This window comes from Rutilus rutilus (genome assembly GCF_951802725.1).
Source record: "Rutilus rutilus genome assembly, chromosome: 24".
NCBI classification, from domain to species: domain Eukaryota; kingdom Metazoa; phylum Chordata; class Actinopteri; order Cypriniformes; family Leuciscidae; genus Rutilus; species Rutilus rutilus.
Window position 1 is genome coordinate 14,870,565 of NC_140228.1, and position 14,185 is coordinate 14,884,749.

The 14,185-nt window shown below is 39.2% G+C and overlaps 1 protein-coding gene across 2 annotated transcripts in view; it reads left to right on the forward strand.

Moving 5' to 3' along the window:
• Positions 1-14,185, forward strand: part of arfgef1 (ADP-ribosylation factor guanine nucleotide-exchange factor 1 (brefeldin A-inhibited)) — a 61,236-nt gene that overhangs the window by 38,997 nt on the left and 8,054 nt on the right. For both annotated transcript variants that reach the window (XM_084398263.1, XM_084398262.1), the window contains 21 exons: positions 391-625; positions 993-1,092; positions 1,178-1,317; positions 1,752-1,860; positions 3,651-3,852; positions 5,304-5,415; positions 5,692-5,897; positions 6,004-6,088; positions 6,304-6,469; positions 7,472-7,623; positions 7,731-7,859; positions 8,268-8,426; positions 8,531-8,675; positions 9,487-9,574; positions 9,670-9,710; positions 9,988-10,157; positions 10,385-10,536; positions 12,699-12,871; positions 12,985-13,145; positions 13,578-13,708; positions 14,025-14,154. In XM_084398263.1, coding sequence (XP_084254389.1) covers positions 391-625; positions 993-1,092; positions 1,178-1,317; positions 1,752-1,860; positions 3,651-3,852; positions 5,304-5,415; positions 5,692-5,897; positions 6,004-6,088; positions 6,304-6,469; positions 7,472-7,623; positions 7,731-7,859; positions 8,268-8,426; positions 8,531-8,675; positions 9,487-9,574; positions 9,670-9,710; positions 9,988-10,157; positions 10,385-10,536; positions 12,699-12,871; positions 12,985-13,145; positions 13,578-13,708; positions 14,025-14,154 — 2,986 coding nt within the window. The remainder of the gene's footprint in view (positions 1-390; positions 626-992; positions 1,093-1,177; positions 1,318-1,751; positions 1,861-3,650; positions 3,853-5,303; positions 5,416-5,691; positions 5,898-6,003; positions 6,089-6,303; positions 6,470-7,471; positions 7,624-7,730; positions 7,860-8,267; positions 8,427-8,530; positions 8,676-9,486; positions 9,575-9,669; positions 9,711-9,987; positions 10,158-10,384; positions 10,537-12,698; positions 12,872-12,984; positions 13,146-13,577; positions 13,709-14,024; positions 14,155-14,185) is intronic.

Genomic DNA, 14,185 nt, shown 5'->3' on the forward strand with positions numbered 1-14,185 from the left:
TCATTTAGTAAATGCATATGAATATGCAAATTAGCTCCGCCTCCACTCACTCACACCAGCTCAGAGATCCACTCGTTGACGATCACACGTTGATATGATTGGTTACAAGGTAGTTTGTGACGTCAGAAACACCAGCGATTTTGAGACTGTCTTTGGTTCACTACAGTTTTAAGGAGAAAATACTCAGCAATGGTGCTGGCTTATGAATTTGCTCATGGTTTGTCTTAAAGCATATTAAAAACACCACATAGACCGATAAATAACATTTAAAAGCTTGATTTTCACCACAGGGGGACTTTAAGATTTTTCTTTATTAAGTTAAGTTTGGCCTTGTTACAAGTATTTTAAATGGAATGCAGAATGAATACATAATTTATTAACTTCCTGCAGATCCCACGAGCTGCGGTCCAAGGTCCTCTCGCTGCAACTCCTCCTGTCCATCCTGCAGAACGCTGGGCCCATCTTCAAAACCAATGAGATGTTCATCAACGCCATCAAGCAGTACCTGTGCGTAGCGCTGTCTAAAAACGGTGTCTCCTCCGTCCCCGAAGTGTTCGAGCTGTCGCTGTCCATCTTCCTCACCCTTCTGTCCAACTTCAAGACACATCTCAAGATGCAAATTGAGGTGCCTGAACTCAGTTCCCCCTGAATTGTAATGTGTTTGTCCATCTTGCCCTGATGGCGTCAGACTGTGGAGCCTCTGTCTAGCTGACAGTGTGGATTTATTTGAGCTGTGGTTTAGGATGAAAGCTTGTAATTCTGCCTCAGTCTCTCTGTTTGTGTGTGTGTGTACCTCATTCCTGACAAGTGTGTTGGGATTTATTGTTTGCAGTGTCGTGTTGTAATATTTCTCACTTCGATCAAGTTACGCAAGAGTCTTGACAACACCATCTGTTATTGACTTAGTTATGAATTTTTGAGGTTTTTAAGTGAAAAACTGTATTTTTCACCAATTTTATGACCAATTTTAAAAACGATTGTTTTCTCCTTAGGTGTTTTTCAAAGAGATTTTCCTTTATATTCTGGAAACGTCCACAAGCTCATATGACCACAAGTGGATGGTCATTCAAACCCTTACCAGAATATGTGCAGGTATGAAAGGCTTTTCTTAATCTCACTTTCAAAGATATTTGAGAGATTTTCTGTGAGTAATTCTATGATATTTCTTCCCTCACAGATGCCCAGAGTGTAGTAGATATCTATGTTAATTATGATTGTGACCTGAATGCTGCTAATATTTTCGAGAGGCTGGTGAATGACCTCTCAAAGATTGCACAAGGACGAGGAGGTCATGAACTGGGTACAAACCCACTTCAGGTAAACACACGGATTGGTTCACCCAAAAAATCTTTACTTCACTCACCCTCGTTCCCTCATTTAGTTAATGAGCTCACAAAAAGACATTTGAAGTGCAGACAAAATTGTGATTATATTTAAATTTTACTGTGTGTTTTTTTTTTTTTTGCTCAGACTTTTGAAAAAGATAAAAAAATAAAAACACAAAACCATTCAACCTTATATTTGCACATCTAAATATTTTGAAGTCTGTTTGTTACTAAACTAAAATACAGCTTTAGAAAACTTTATATACAAGACACAGAAACTACTTTCTATGTCTTAAATGACTACTTTTATTTATTTTTTTAAGTTGAATTGTCCCTGTTAAAATGTTATTTATTTTTTAACAAAAGAAAAAAAAAATCATGCTGATTTGGAAAGGGTAAATTACTAGAACTGTTCATTTCCCTCAGGAGCTGACTCTAAGGAAGAAAGGACTGGAGTGTTTGGTGTCTATTCTCAAGTGTATGGTGGAGTGGAGCAAAGACCAATATGTCAACCCCAATTCCCAGACAAGTCTCGGTAAGGCAAACCATCAGCCTCTGTGGAACAAAACATCAATACTGGCTCATCAACCAGTATAATACCTGCAGAAACTTGTTTAGCCCCTCTTTATCCTGATATGCTTTGGAACCAAGCGGTTGCATCACATATTCCAGGTTACGGCTCTGGCTCTTCTAAATTAGTCTCCTTCGAGTGCATTTATGCTGCTTTCCAGAGGCTTCAGGCTTGTGCAGAACCAAATGGATAAACAGTTGCTTTTGAGGACAGTGCACTAGGAGTCCTGTGCCTCAAAGAGAGGCAGGAAATGCTATTTGCCGTGATGGCTACACAGGCCTTTCATCTTAATCAAACAGGCTTGAGGCTGTTATTCCTCACCGAGGCATGCCCTGACATCAGGGAGGTACTCCCTGAGCACTGCAAAGCAGAGCTTCTCGGATGAGCTGGGAACATGCGCCATGCTAAAGACCCTACCTCTTCGGAGCAAAGGGAATTTAGGTTTAATCAAGCTTGGCTTTATTGGGTTTGAGGAGGAGAGGCTCTGATGTACCTAAAGGAAATTTCTCTGTAGCCTCAAGCCCACCTTAGGCTTTCAGATATCAGAAACCAGAGAGTCTTACTTCTTTTTAAATGACAAAATGACCACTGAAAATTCACTTGAAAATCCACCCTTGGAACCACTAAAAACCACTCAGAACACCTTAGTAACCACTTAGCAACGCCCTAGAAACTACAAAAAAACAGACTTGGAACCACATTAAATTGCAAACAATTAGTCAGAACACAGTAGCAACCACCTAATATATAAAATGTTTTTGTTTATTTCATGACAGTGGTTACCATGGATTTTGTGTTTTATAAATGTAGTAGCCATGGTATTTTAGTGGAAACAATGTTAATAATGGCAAATCAAATCAAAAATTGTCTGTAACCTTTCATCTTGACCAAATTGCCAATCTTACATATGCAGGCCTTATGTCCTAATCGGCCAGTCCGATTGTAGCATACTTATCTGAGTAACCCTTCAGATGCATTATGTTTGTTTTGGATCCCTAATCAAGACTTTTAGGTTCTTGTATTCTCATCATGCTGGACAATCAATCTTTGTACTTTTCTCTTAATGGACGCACATCAAAAGGGAGAGCAGGTAACAGCAGTTTGTAGTGACATTTAGAATTGATTGCTTTAGCTTTTGTTGCGTAAACTAGACCGTCTAAACTAATAGTTCTTTGTTTTGTGGGCGTATTAGCTTTTGTATATCATTGTATGTTATTGTTTGAAGCTTAAGACGAACAGGCAAGTATTTCCCAGCTGCTACTGGCTCCTCTGATCTCTTAAAGAGAGGAAACTATGAGAAATGAGGAAGTGACCTGACAGCTCATGTTACAGCGATAGCCACCCGCTAAATCTTTTACAGTGTTTCCAGTGTGTAATTAGACCCTACACTGCAACCATGGCTTCCACATACCCAAACCGTCTGTTTATCTTGCTTGCACAAACTTCAGATCTGTTACTTTGTGTATTCAGGTCACGCTGCTTTTCCTCCAGTCCCCATCGTGCTGTTTTTGTGATACGAGTCAGCCGAGGCCAAAGACTTTATTAGAGAAGTGTTGGGAAACTCATATAGGGAGCTGAGTCAGAAAAAAGACTCTACACCAACACACATTTCAGCCAACCAGTACTCCAATGAATCATGTTGTCTCTAGTCCTTAGGCTGCAGGGGCTCATGGTGTTTCACAAACCGTGCTCATCATTTTTTCAGCTTTCTCTGAAATTGCGTCTGAATTTAATTTCTCTTCTTTCTCGATCAGGCCAAGAAAAGCCTTTAGAACAGGAAACCAATGAGACAAAGCATCCAGAAACGATTAACCGCTACGGCAGCATAAACTCATTGGACTCCACCGCCTCGTCAGGCATCGGGAGCTACAGCACACAGATGTCTGGGACGGACAACCCTGAGCAGTTTGAGGTCCTCAAACAACAGAAGGAGATCATAGAGCAAGGCATTGACCTGTAAGCCATTAAGTTGGATTCAAAAGCATGAAATCAATTTATGTCAGTGCGGTTAACAAAATCACTATCAATAGAAATTTGAATGGAAATTGCTTAGTTTACCTATCTATGTCCAGTCCTGCTCCTGGAGGGCCACTGTCATGCAATTTTTACATAGTATGAAAAACATGCAGCTGTCTTGCAGAGTTTAGACCCCAATTAAACTCACCTGAACCAGCTGATTAAGGTCTTCAGGCATACTAGAAACTTCCAGGCAGGTGAACTAATCTCTGCAGCATGTCGGCCCTCCAAGAGCAAGTTCGGACACCTTAAAGGTGAAGTGTATAAGTTCTGTAGCACTATCAGAGCCAGTAGGAATTGTAAAAATAATTGCTTGCAAACAGGTTTCATAAACACTTCCCCATCTACCAGACAAATGGTACCTCGAACAGTTGAGCCAGTAGTTGAAATGTTGGGCTCAAACAAACAGCAATCTTAAAGGGTTCATATGGATTCCTGATCTTTTGAGATAAAAGGTCTACTATGAAATTCTAATGTATCTTTCTGGACTTTTTCCACTGTGAAAAAAGAGACTGCGAAAACTTCTCGTTCTGAACTTCTGCAATTTTCACACATCAGATGGATGAAAATTTTAATTTAAACACCACTGCCACATTTACACGTCAATGACACCTATTCAGTGTTTAGAAACTAAAGAATAAAATGTATGAAAGTGTCAAGGTTTTTATTGTTCCTGGAAAGTGTGTAGCACCTACTGCTCTGTACTTTCTTCTGAAGAAACTGTTTCAGCCCATCTGTACCATTTTGTTTTATAAATCTGTCATAATGCATTTCAATGTTTGAGTCACAGCAGCAAAAACCAGAATATCGCATAAAACATATGCGAATAAAGCACCGTTTCCATCCAGTGAGCCGAAGAGAACAAAATCACCACTTTGTGATAAACTGCCGTTAAATATTATTTAGAAAAATAGAAGTTGCTGCTGTATGAGAAGCCACTGTATATACAAATCTCATATATAATAAATGACTTGTGCCGCAGAACGCGCAGACGAAACGGAATAAAGTTATCTTTTTTTCGGAGGCGGGAGTCATGTAAGACGATTCTGGAAGGAATTATTATTAAACCACTTTGACGACTTTGCTCAGGCATTTCAGAATGACCAAAACAGCATTTTAAATGATGTGCAATGAGTTTGGTCCGCTGGTTAGTCCAGTTATGTCGTCCCATCGCAAAGTCACGTCTTTTTTGATGCGCATCGAGGAATTTATTCGGTAAATGTGTTTCCATCGTAGTTTATGCGCATGTTTTCTTATCGGGAAAATTATGCTTCATGAACCCTTTCATAGACAAAAACACACTGCACACTTCACCTTCAGAACATCCTTACAAAATGCCAAATATGAATCTGTTGATCAAATTTTAATGTTCTATTTATCACAATGCACAGGTTCAACAAAAAACCAAAGAGGGGCATTCAGTACCTGCAAGAACAAGGCATGCTGGGAACCACGCCTGAAGATATCGCCCAGTTTTTACACCAAGAGGAAAGACTTGACTCTGTAAGACATTGTTTATCTACGATATTTTCCCTTACCTTGTTTCTTCCATGTATTGTGACCTAGGCCAGTATACTGTAATAAAACACTTTTTTTGGAATGCATTTCAAAAGGTGCACACTGAGTAGATGCTCAATGATTTCTCCAGTCTGCAGTGTCTGTTAGTGTGGCTTTAGAATATAGCATTGAGCATGTGTTTTTGAGTTATAAAACATGATTTTTCTGCTCTACCTACACAATCAATATGACTCATTGGCCCTTCTGTTTCCAACCTGACAGATCCAGGTAGGAGAGTTTCTCGGAGACAACGATCGCATCAATAAAGAGGTTATGTATGCCTACGTCGACCAAATGGACTTCCAGGGCAAAGATTTCGTGCCAGCGCTGCGCACCTTCCTCGAGGGTTTCCGTCTGCCCGGAGAGGCCCAGAAAATTGATCGACTGATGGAGAAATTTGCTGCTAGATATTTAGAATGCAACCAAGGGTGAGTGCGGCGGTCTCCTTCTGTTTCAACAGATTAACCTATATTGCTAATTATGTCGCAAACACTGCACTCAGTCGCTGTTTGTCTCTTTTGTTTCTCTCCTTAGGCAAACGCTGTTCGCCAGCGCAGACACCGCATACGTCCTCGCGTATTCAATCATCATGTTGACCACAGATCTACACAGTCCGCAGGTTAGTGCTCCCAGTGCTGATTGTTCATTGAAATCTTCAGCGAATGCAGAATGCATTTTCTTTTCATTCCCGAGTCTATGAATGTTAATATGAACGTCGGAGCTGGAAACGGCTGTTTGGCATTCAATCTTGATATGTGAGCGGAATAGTTAAATCTAGGGTGATGGATGTTTCTGAAACGCAACTGATCTGTTGTTTCCTTTATCTTGGCACAGGTGAAGAATAAAATGACAAAAGAGCAATACATCAAGATGAACCGAGGTATCAATGACAGTAAAGATTTACCGGAGGAGTATCTCTCAGCCATTTATGATGAAATCGCAGGGAAAAAAATATCTATGAAGGAGACGAAGGAAATACATATCAAGTCAAATAAGCAAAGTGAGTATTTGGCATACTGATTTGAATCCTGTGCATAAAAAAGCTATGATTGGTCAAATGCTTGTGGTCATGGCAGTCCTTTTAATTATAGTACGATAATGAGTTTGAGACTGTACATAAGTGGTTTTCAACCAGGGGACCAAGGCCCACTAGGGGGGGGTCAACTAAATTGGTGGCATCGAGATGACTTTAAATTATTTAAAACAAGCTAAAACAAATAAAAATCTGGATATTTCTTAGTTTCTGGCTATTTTTTTTATAATGAGTATACTATAGATATTTTTTAATAATTATTCAATTAGTAATCATTAGTTATTATTCATTTTTATTATGTTTCATTTAAAATTTTTTGAATAATTAACCATAATAATAATAAAGCAAAACAATTAAATAAATAACACGAAATATTAGGGATGCACGATATATATCGGCCACCATATCAGTATAGGCCGATATATGCTCATTTTTAATGTTATCGTTATCGGCCTGATAACAACATTTTACCAATATATTAAAGCTGATAAATAATGGATTTTTCCTTCAGCTGAGACACTTCAGATGCGCTCTGTTCGCCATGATGGTTTTGAATTGCTTTAAATATGATTGGAATCACTTCAAAAAAGGAAAATACAGTCTGTCATGTCGGCTACATAAAATGATAATGAGAAAATGATAATTGTGTGCTTGGGACGTGGCTTTTAATGGCAAGGCTTTTGTTTTTGTAATCAGGCTCTCAAAAATGATCAAAAAATTTGGATTTAGATTAATCGGCCAATATATTGGTTATCGGCTTATAATTATCGGTTATCGTATCGGCCAAAATTTTCATATCGGTGCATCCCTAGAATTATTATTATTATTAAAATTCAAGCTATTGGACTTCCGAGAGAACAAATAAACATTTATGTTCTGCTGTCTCTGTAGAGGCATAAGGAGTATTCTGATATTTTGAGGTGAGGTTTGTGTTAACTGATGGTGCTTTTGCTGTTGTCTCTGGATCAGGTGTGGCCAGTGAGAAGCAGAGGAGGCTTCTGTATAATGTTGAGATGGAGCAAATGGCAAAGACAGCCAAGGCTCTGATGGAGGCTGTGAGCCACGTTCAGGCGCCCTTCACCAGCGCCACCCACCTCGAGCACGTCAGACCAATGTTTAAGGTATTCTGTCCATGCGCAAACATGTTTAAGGTATTCTGTGCATGTACTTCCACGTACATTCTGTCTGGATGCAAATACCCATCCCATATTATCTCGATCTCTCATAGCTGGCCTGGACACCCTTTCTGGCTGCGTTCAGCGTGGGTCTGCAAGACTGTGATGACACTGAGGTAGCTTCTTTGTGTCTTGAGGGAATCCGCTGTGCTATCAGGATAGCTTGCATCTTCAGCATTCAGGTAATTTCACACATTGCATTAACCGTGGAGAGGTCATTTACCGAAGCTGAGAAAGGCCTAGCGTTTGCTTGCATTGCTGAATAAGTGACTTTAAAAACTTCAGTCATCTTTGGCTGGAATGATCAACTGCTTAAAGGAATAGTTGACCCAAAAATGAAAACTGAAATCATTTATTAGTCTTTGTGTCGTTCCAAACATGTGGAACACAAAAAAATATATTTTGAGGAATGCGCATGTTGCTCTTTTCCATACAATTACAACGAATGAGGATTAGAGCTGTAAAGCTTCAAAAAGGATGCAAAAACTTTATAAAAGTGGTTCATATGACTACATTCGGTAGCTTTCAGTAAGAAACAGACCAAACAGAAACCCTCCGAAAGGTTTTTGTTCTCTGTTGATTTATTCCAGTTGGAGCGAGACGCGTACGTTCAGGCTCTGGCCCGCTTCACGTTGCTGACGGCCAGCTCGGGCATCACTGAGATGAAGCAGAAGAACATCGACACCATCAAGACCCTCATTACAGTGGCACACACGGATGGAAATTACTTAGGAAACTCCTGGCATGAGGTGAGCACTGCCAAACCCAGCTCTTTGATTGGCCTGCATGTTTCCTATGTGATGTGATTGGCAGATTTTGTCAGGTATTATCATATTCTGTATGTGCGCTGCAGATCCTGAAGTGCATTAGTCAGCTGGAGTTGGCCCAGCTCATCGGGACAGGAGTGAAGGCTCGGTACATATCAGGAACCGTACGGGGGAAGGAAGGCTTCATCACCAGCACTAAGGAACAGACGTCTGACGAATACCTGGGCTTGGGTCAGTCAATCACACTTCACACAAGCAGCAAACATATCGTTATTATAAATGTTTGTTGACAAAGACTTTTTGACATAAATTACATATTTAAACGTTTTTTTCTTTGAAACAAAATCTTCATGCCTTAAAATAGCTTGAATGCAACTCTACACCTGTGCCTCATTTAGTATACGCGGTTCAATGAATATGCAAATTAGCCCCGCCTCCACTCACTCACACCAGCTCAGAGATCCACTCGTTGACGATCAAACGTTTACGTGATTGGTTACAGGGTAGTTTGTGACGTCAGAAACACCAGCGATTTCAAACCGGTTCACTGCAGTTTTAAGGAGAAAATACTCAGCAATGGTGCTGGCTTATGAATTTACACATGTTTTGTCTTAAAGCATATTAAAAACACCACATAGACATAAACAACATTAAATACTTGATTTTCACCACAGGGCAACTTTAAATGTTTAACAAATGTTTAAATTAATAGCTAAATGTTTTGTCATTTGTGAGATTTTTAAAAAATTTGATAATATTTAATCTGTAAAGTAAAGCGAGTGTGATATTGAATATGATTTGACAAAATATTGACTGAATTCAAAGGGCATTTTGGTCAAAACACAAAAACTGTGACATTGAAAACAAGCACCATCTGCATTGCAGCTTTTCCATTTGCAATTGCATCATCAAAAACGTTTTATCTAAAGATAAAATGTGATCCATTAAGATTGCTTTATTATAATCCAGCATAATTATCCAGCAGTGTGAAATTAAGTTGGTACTTGTATAAATAATCCAACTGTGGTTTTTCTCACAATAGGAGGGAACGTTGATCGCAAACAGATCGCAAGCATTCAGGAGTCTATCGGGGAGACCAGCTCGCAAAGTGTGGTGGTCGCTGTGGACCGGTATGATGGTTATCGTTAATTCTAATGAACCTCATAATGTTACAAACACTAATATGTTCCTGGAATGTTGTTAACGCTCATATTCTTCTCTGCAGGATATTCACAGGCTCTACCAGACTTGATGGAAATGCCATCGGTAAGTACAAGACTTCACATTTACAGTTGACATGTTTATTTAAATCTTACACTAGCGTTCAAAAGTTTGTGATCGGTAAGATTTTTTAAATGTTTTTGAAAGAAGTCTCTTATGCTCATCAAGACTGCAATTTATTGTGTATATTGCATTCAAGCTGTATTTTATTAGCATTTGTTTCTGGGATTTGAACCCACGACCTTGGCGTTGCAAGCGCCACACTGCCTTCAGTTCTGAGAAGATTAAAGTGTTGTGTCGTGTACCTTGCTGTGTCTTGCAGTGGACTTTGTCCGATGGCTGTGTGCTGTATCGATGGACGAATTGGCCTCCCCTACACACCCTCGAATGTTCAGTCTGCAGAAGATCGTGGAGATTTCGTACTACAACATGGGTCGTATCAGGCTGCAGTGGTCCAGGATATGGGAGGTTATTGGGGATCATTTCAATAAGGTGAGTTCAAAGCAGCACCCAAATCAACGCTGGAAGGAAATCGGTCCGTGAAGAGTGTGTGTCTCGGTGGCTTTGTACGATATCAGAGAAATCTAATGACGCTTTTAAATTTCACTCTGCCTGTGGGAGGGCATATCTAATAGATTGAAGAAGAGCCGAAAATGAAAACACAGCACTCTCGTTGCTTTAACGTTCCCCCGTCTCTTTCGCTCTCTGTTTTGACACAGGTCGGCTGTAATCCCAATGAGGATGTTGCTATTTTCGCTGTGGACTCTTTGAGGCAGCTATCCATGAAATTTTTGGAGAAGGGAGAGTTGGCCAATTTCAGATTCCAGAAGGATTTCCTCAGGCCGTTTGAGCACATAATGAAAAAGAACAGGTGAGCGTTTCAATTTACGCTGCAGTTAAAGTGAAATATCACTTAAAGCTTCATATATAGAGAGTGTCAGGTGAATAACCAAACAAATTGTATTGAATTAATTGCATGGTTTGTCGAACAACTGTGCAAGTCTTGCCTTAAGACGGGTTCAAGGCTCAAGGCTTGTTTTGAGTGTAGCTGTTTTTTTTCTCTCCGGCGGATGTACTGCTTCTAAATGTCATCTTCTAAAGGGCTCTGTGCTGGATTCAGGAGACTGGAGTGCCTGATCTTCATGATGTCATTTGCAGTGCCTTATTTACACATATAAAATGTTCTCCTTTTAAGGAAAACATTTTTGATCTTTCAGGAAATGTATTGTAGACAAACAAAAGGTTTTGTTTATTAACCCTGTTACATTACATAGTTCTCTCTTTAACATCTGTGGTGTATTGAACCATTGAGAATAACTAAAAGGTAAAATGCCTACATTTTTCAATCAAGTGACTTTAGCTCCATAGTGTAACATTTTCAAAGACAAACTATTTTTCTGAAAACTTGGCACTGCCTTAAAAGTCATGGAAAATATTTGTTTTTATTATTTATAATTTTTTTTAAATATAATTTTAGTTATGCTCTAGTCTAAAATATTCAGAAATATTAGAAAATACTTCAAACATTAAAAATAAAATTGTAGAAAATCGCGAAATGTCTATAAAATGATTTTTATATTCAGCAATACTCACTCTATTAAAGTGTCTCTTTTAAGCATTGGCAACTCATTTTGTTAATCAGTTTGTTATGATCTATTCATTAAAAATAATTGTTATTTTAGGAATATTTTGAATTAGCTTTTTTATTTTCAATTTTAATTTTAGTAATTTTGTTATTTGATTTTGTAATTTGTTTTAGTTTTTTCAGCATTATTTTTTGTCAGTTTTAGTACTTCAACTAGAAATGTTGCATTAGAAAATAACTTTTCATCTAATTATTATATATTTATTATATATAGATTATTTTATTTCAGCTGTACATAATTTACTTTTAGTTAACAATAACAACACTGGTTATGAACAATACAGTTCAATGAATTCACTTTGTCATCACTCAGTATTTGAATAAAAAAAAAATAGAAATTTGAAATTAAATTAAATTAAATTAAATTAAATTAAATTGAATTTTGTAGTGAAAAATATTTAGTTAAATACTGCTGTTTTTAAATTCAGTTATGCAAAGTATTTCATTTGTTTTATATTGTGTACATTTATATTTCCAAATATGAGGCTTCCACCTTCACTGAATTCCTCATTGCGCCAAAGTAGTGTAACCAACTATTTGAAAATGTAGCTAGACGGCAGCCTGACTACTTTAAAGGAACACGCCGACTTTTTGGGACTTAAGTTTATTCACCGTATCCCCCAAAGTTATATACATACCCTTTTCATGTCCATCCATACCGGAACTCTGTCTGACACACCCATCCCTAGCCTAGCTTAGCACAAAGACTGGAGGTAAACGGCTCCAGCTAGCATACTGCTCCCAATAAGTGGCAGTGCTTCGCCTTTCGAGAATATAGTTCCCAGTATGTATACGGTTAGAAGACGGCTGTGTCTCATGTGACCTTGTTATTTGTACACGCTGTGACTATACAAATCACAACATGTAAATAGGGAAATGTTGGCGTTATTTTATCACTTATTGGGAGCAGTATGCTAGCTGGAGCCGTTTACCTCCAGTCTTTGTGCTAAGCTAGGCTAGCGGTGGGTGCGTCAGACAGAGTTACGGCATGCACGGAGATGAAAAGGGTATGTATGGACTTATCTAAGGCTTATATATGGTGAATCAGCTAAAGTCCCAAAAAGTCGGCGTGTTCCTTTAAATTATAAGCAGCCTGGCAATCTTCACTTTCAAAGTAGCTTCTCCATCACTGGAAAGAAGCGAAGAAGATAGATATATTAGCTCATATGGACCCTGCATACTCATTAAGCTTTGTGAGTGAACACACACAAACACACAAACACACACACACACACACACAGTGTCAGAATCCATCATGACTAAACTCCATGACCGATGGAGATAAATGAACTTGTCTACACACGTTTGTCCCTGCAGAATGAGATGAAGAGAGCGAGTGTGTGTGCATGTTTTCCTGCTTCATTTACATGCTTCTTCTCCATCTACAGATCTCCTACCATCAGAGACATGGTGGTCCGCTGCATAGCCCAGATGGTCAACTCTCAGGCTGGGAATATTAGATCAGGGTGGAAGAACATCTTCTCCGTGTTTCATCTCGCTGCCTCCGATCAGGATGAGAGCATAGTGGAGCTGGCCTTCCAGACAACTGGACACATCGTCAGTAAGTGCCTCCATGGAGATCAAGGATACTCTCATTTAGGATACAAGATAGGAATAAATAATTAAGAGCCTTTTTAATACACTGGGGTTCAATAGTCTCTTTTCACCTCGCAGCGAATGTATTTGAGAAGCATTTCCCAGCAACCATTGACTCCTTCCAGGACGCTGTCAAATGTCTGTCTGAGTTCGCCTGCAACGCTTCTTTCCCCGACACCAGCATGGAGGCCATCCGTCTCATCCGCCACTGCGCTAAATACGTCTCCGACCGACCTCAGGTCAGTGATAACGAGTGCGCGCTCCATAACTCTGAATTATAATCTGACCCCGGGTCAGGCTTTCCACAGACATCCTCTAAATGGATTATACTTAAGGAGGCACTTTTAATGAGGAAACTCTCATTACCAGATGCCTTAATGAGCAAAACCTAAGGCCTTTAGTAAGTGGATGGAAAATGTAAACAATCTGTTTTCTGCTCTTCATGAAGGGTGATTGCGTTATGAGCTGTGTTTGTGACTGTTAAGTGCTTTAGTCCTGTGGTGTTTCTAAAGTGAAGATTAGTGAAGGCAACCCACAAGGAGACCTCCACCTCATCTAACCAAGGGTTGCCAGATTGGGGCAAAAATCTTTTGATCTGTAAATGCAGCTTATAGTCAAGTGTGTTCAGGCTTGTGCCATGTGATATCAAAGCTTATGTTTTGTGTCGGCAGGCATTTAAAGACTGCACCAGTGACGATATGAACGTCGCTCCGGAGGACCGAGTCTGGGTGAGAGGCTGGTTCCCAATCCTCTTTGAGCTGTCATGCATCATCAACAGGTGTAAGCTGGACGTCCGGACCAGGTCAGTGCCAGACCCACAATACAGCCAACAGATTTATTCAGGATTCTTTGATGAATATAAAGTTCAGACTATGTTTTTTTAACATAGATAATAATGATTGAGAATCAAATCAACATATTAGAATGATTTCTGAAGGATCATGTGACACTAAAGACTGGAGTAATGATGCTGGAAATATAGATTTTTTTAATATTACATTTGAAAAGAGTAATAATGTTTTCAGTGTCTGTTTTGAAATGTTTTTGTTATGACATGTACAGTATTGTCAATCTCTTTTTTTCCCCTCCTGACTGTACATTTTTGTTTTGTTTGTCAGGGGTCTGACGGTGATGTTTGAGGTGATGAAGACGTACGGTCACACCTACGAGAAACACTGGTGGCAGGATCTGTTCCGCATTGTGTTCAGGATCTTTGACAACATGAAGCTTCCTGAGCAACAGACTGAGGCAAGTCAACGTCAGCAATGAAATCTGCCCT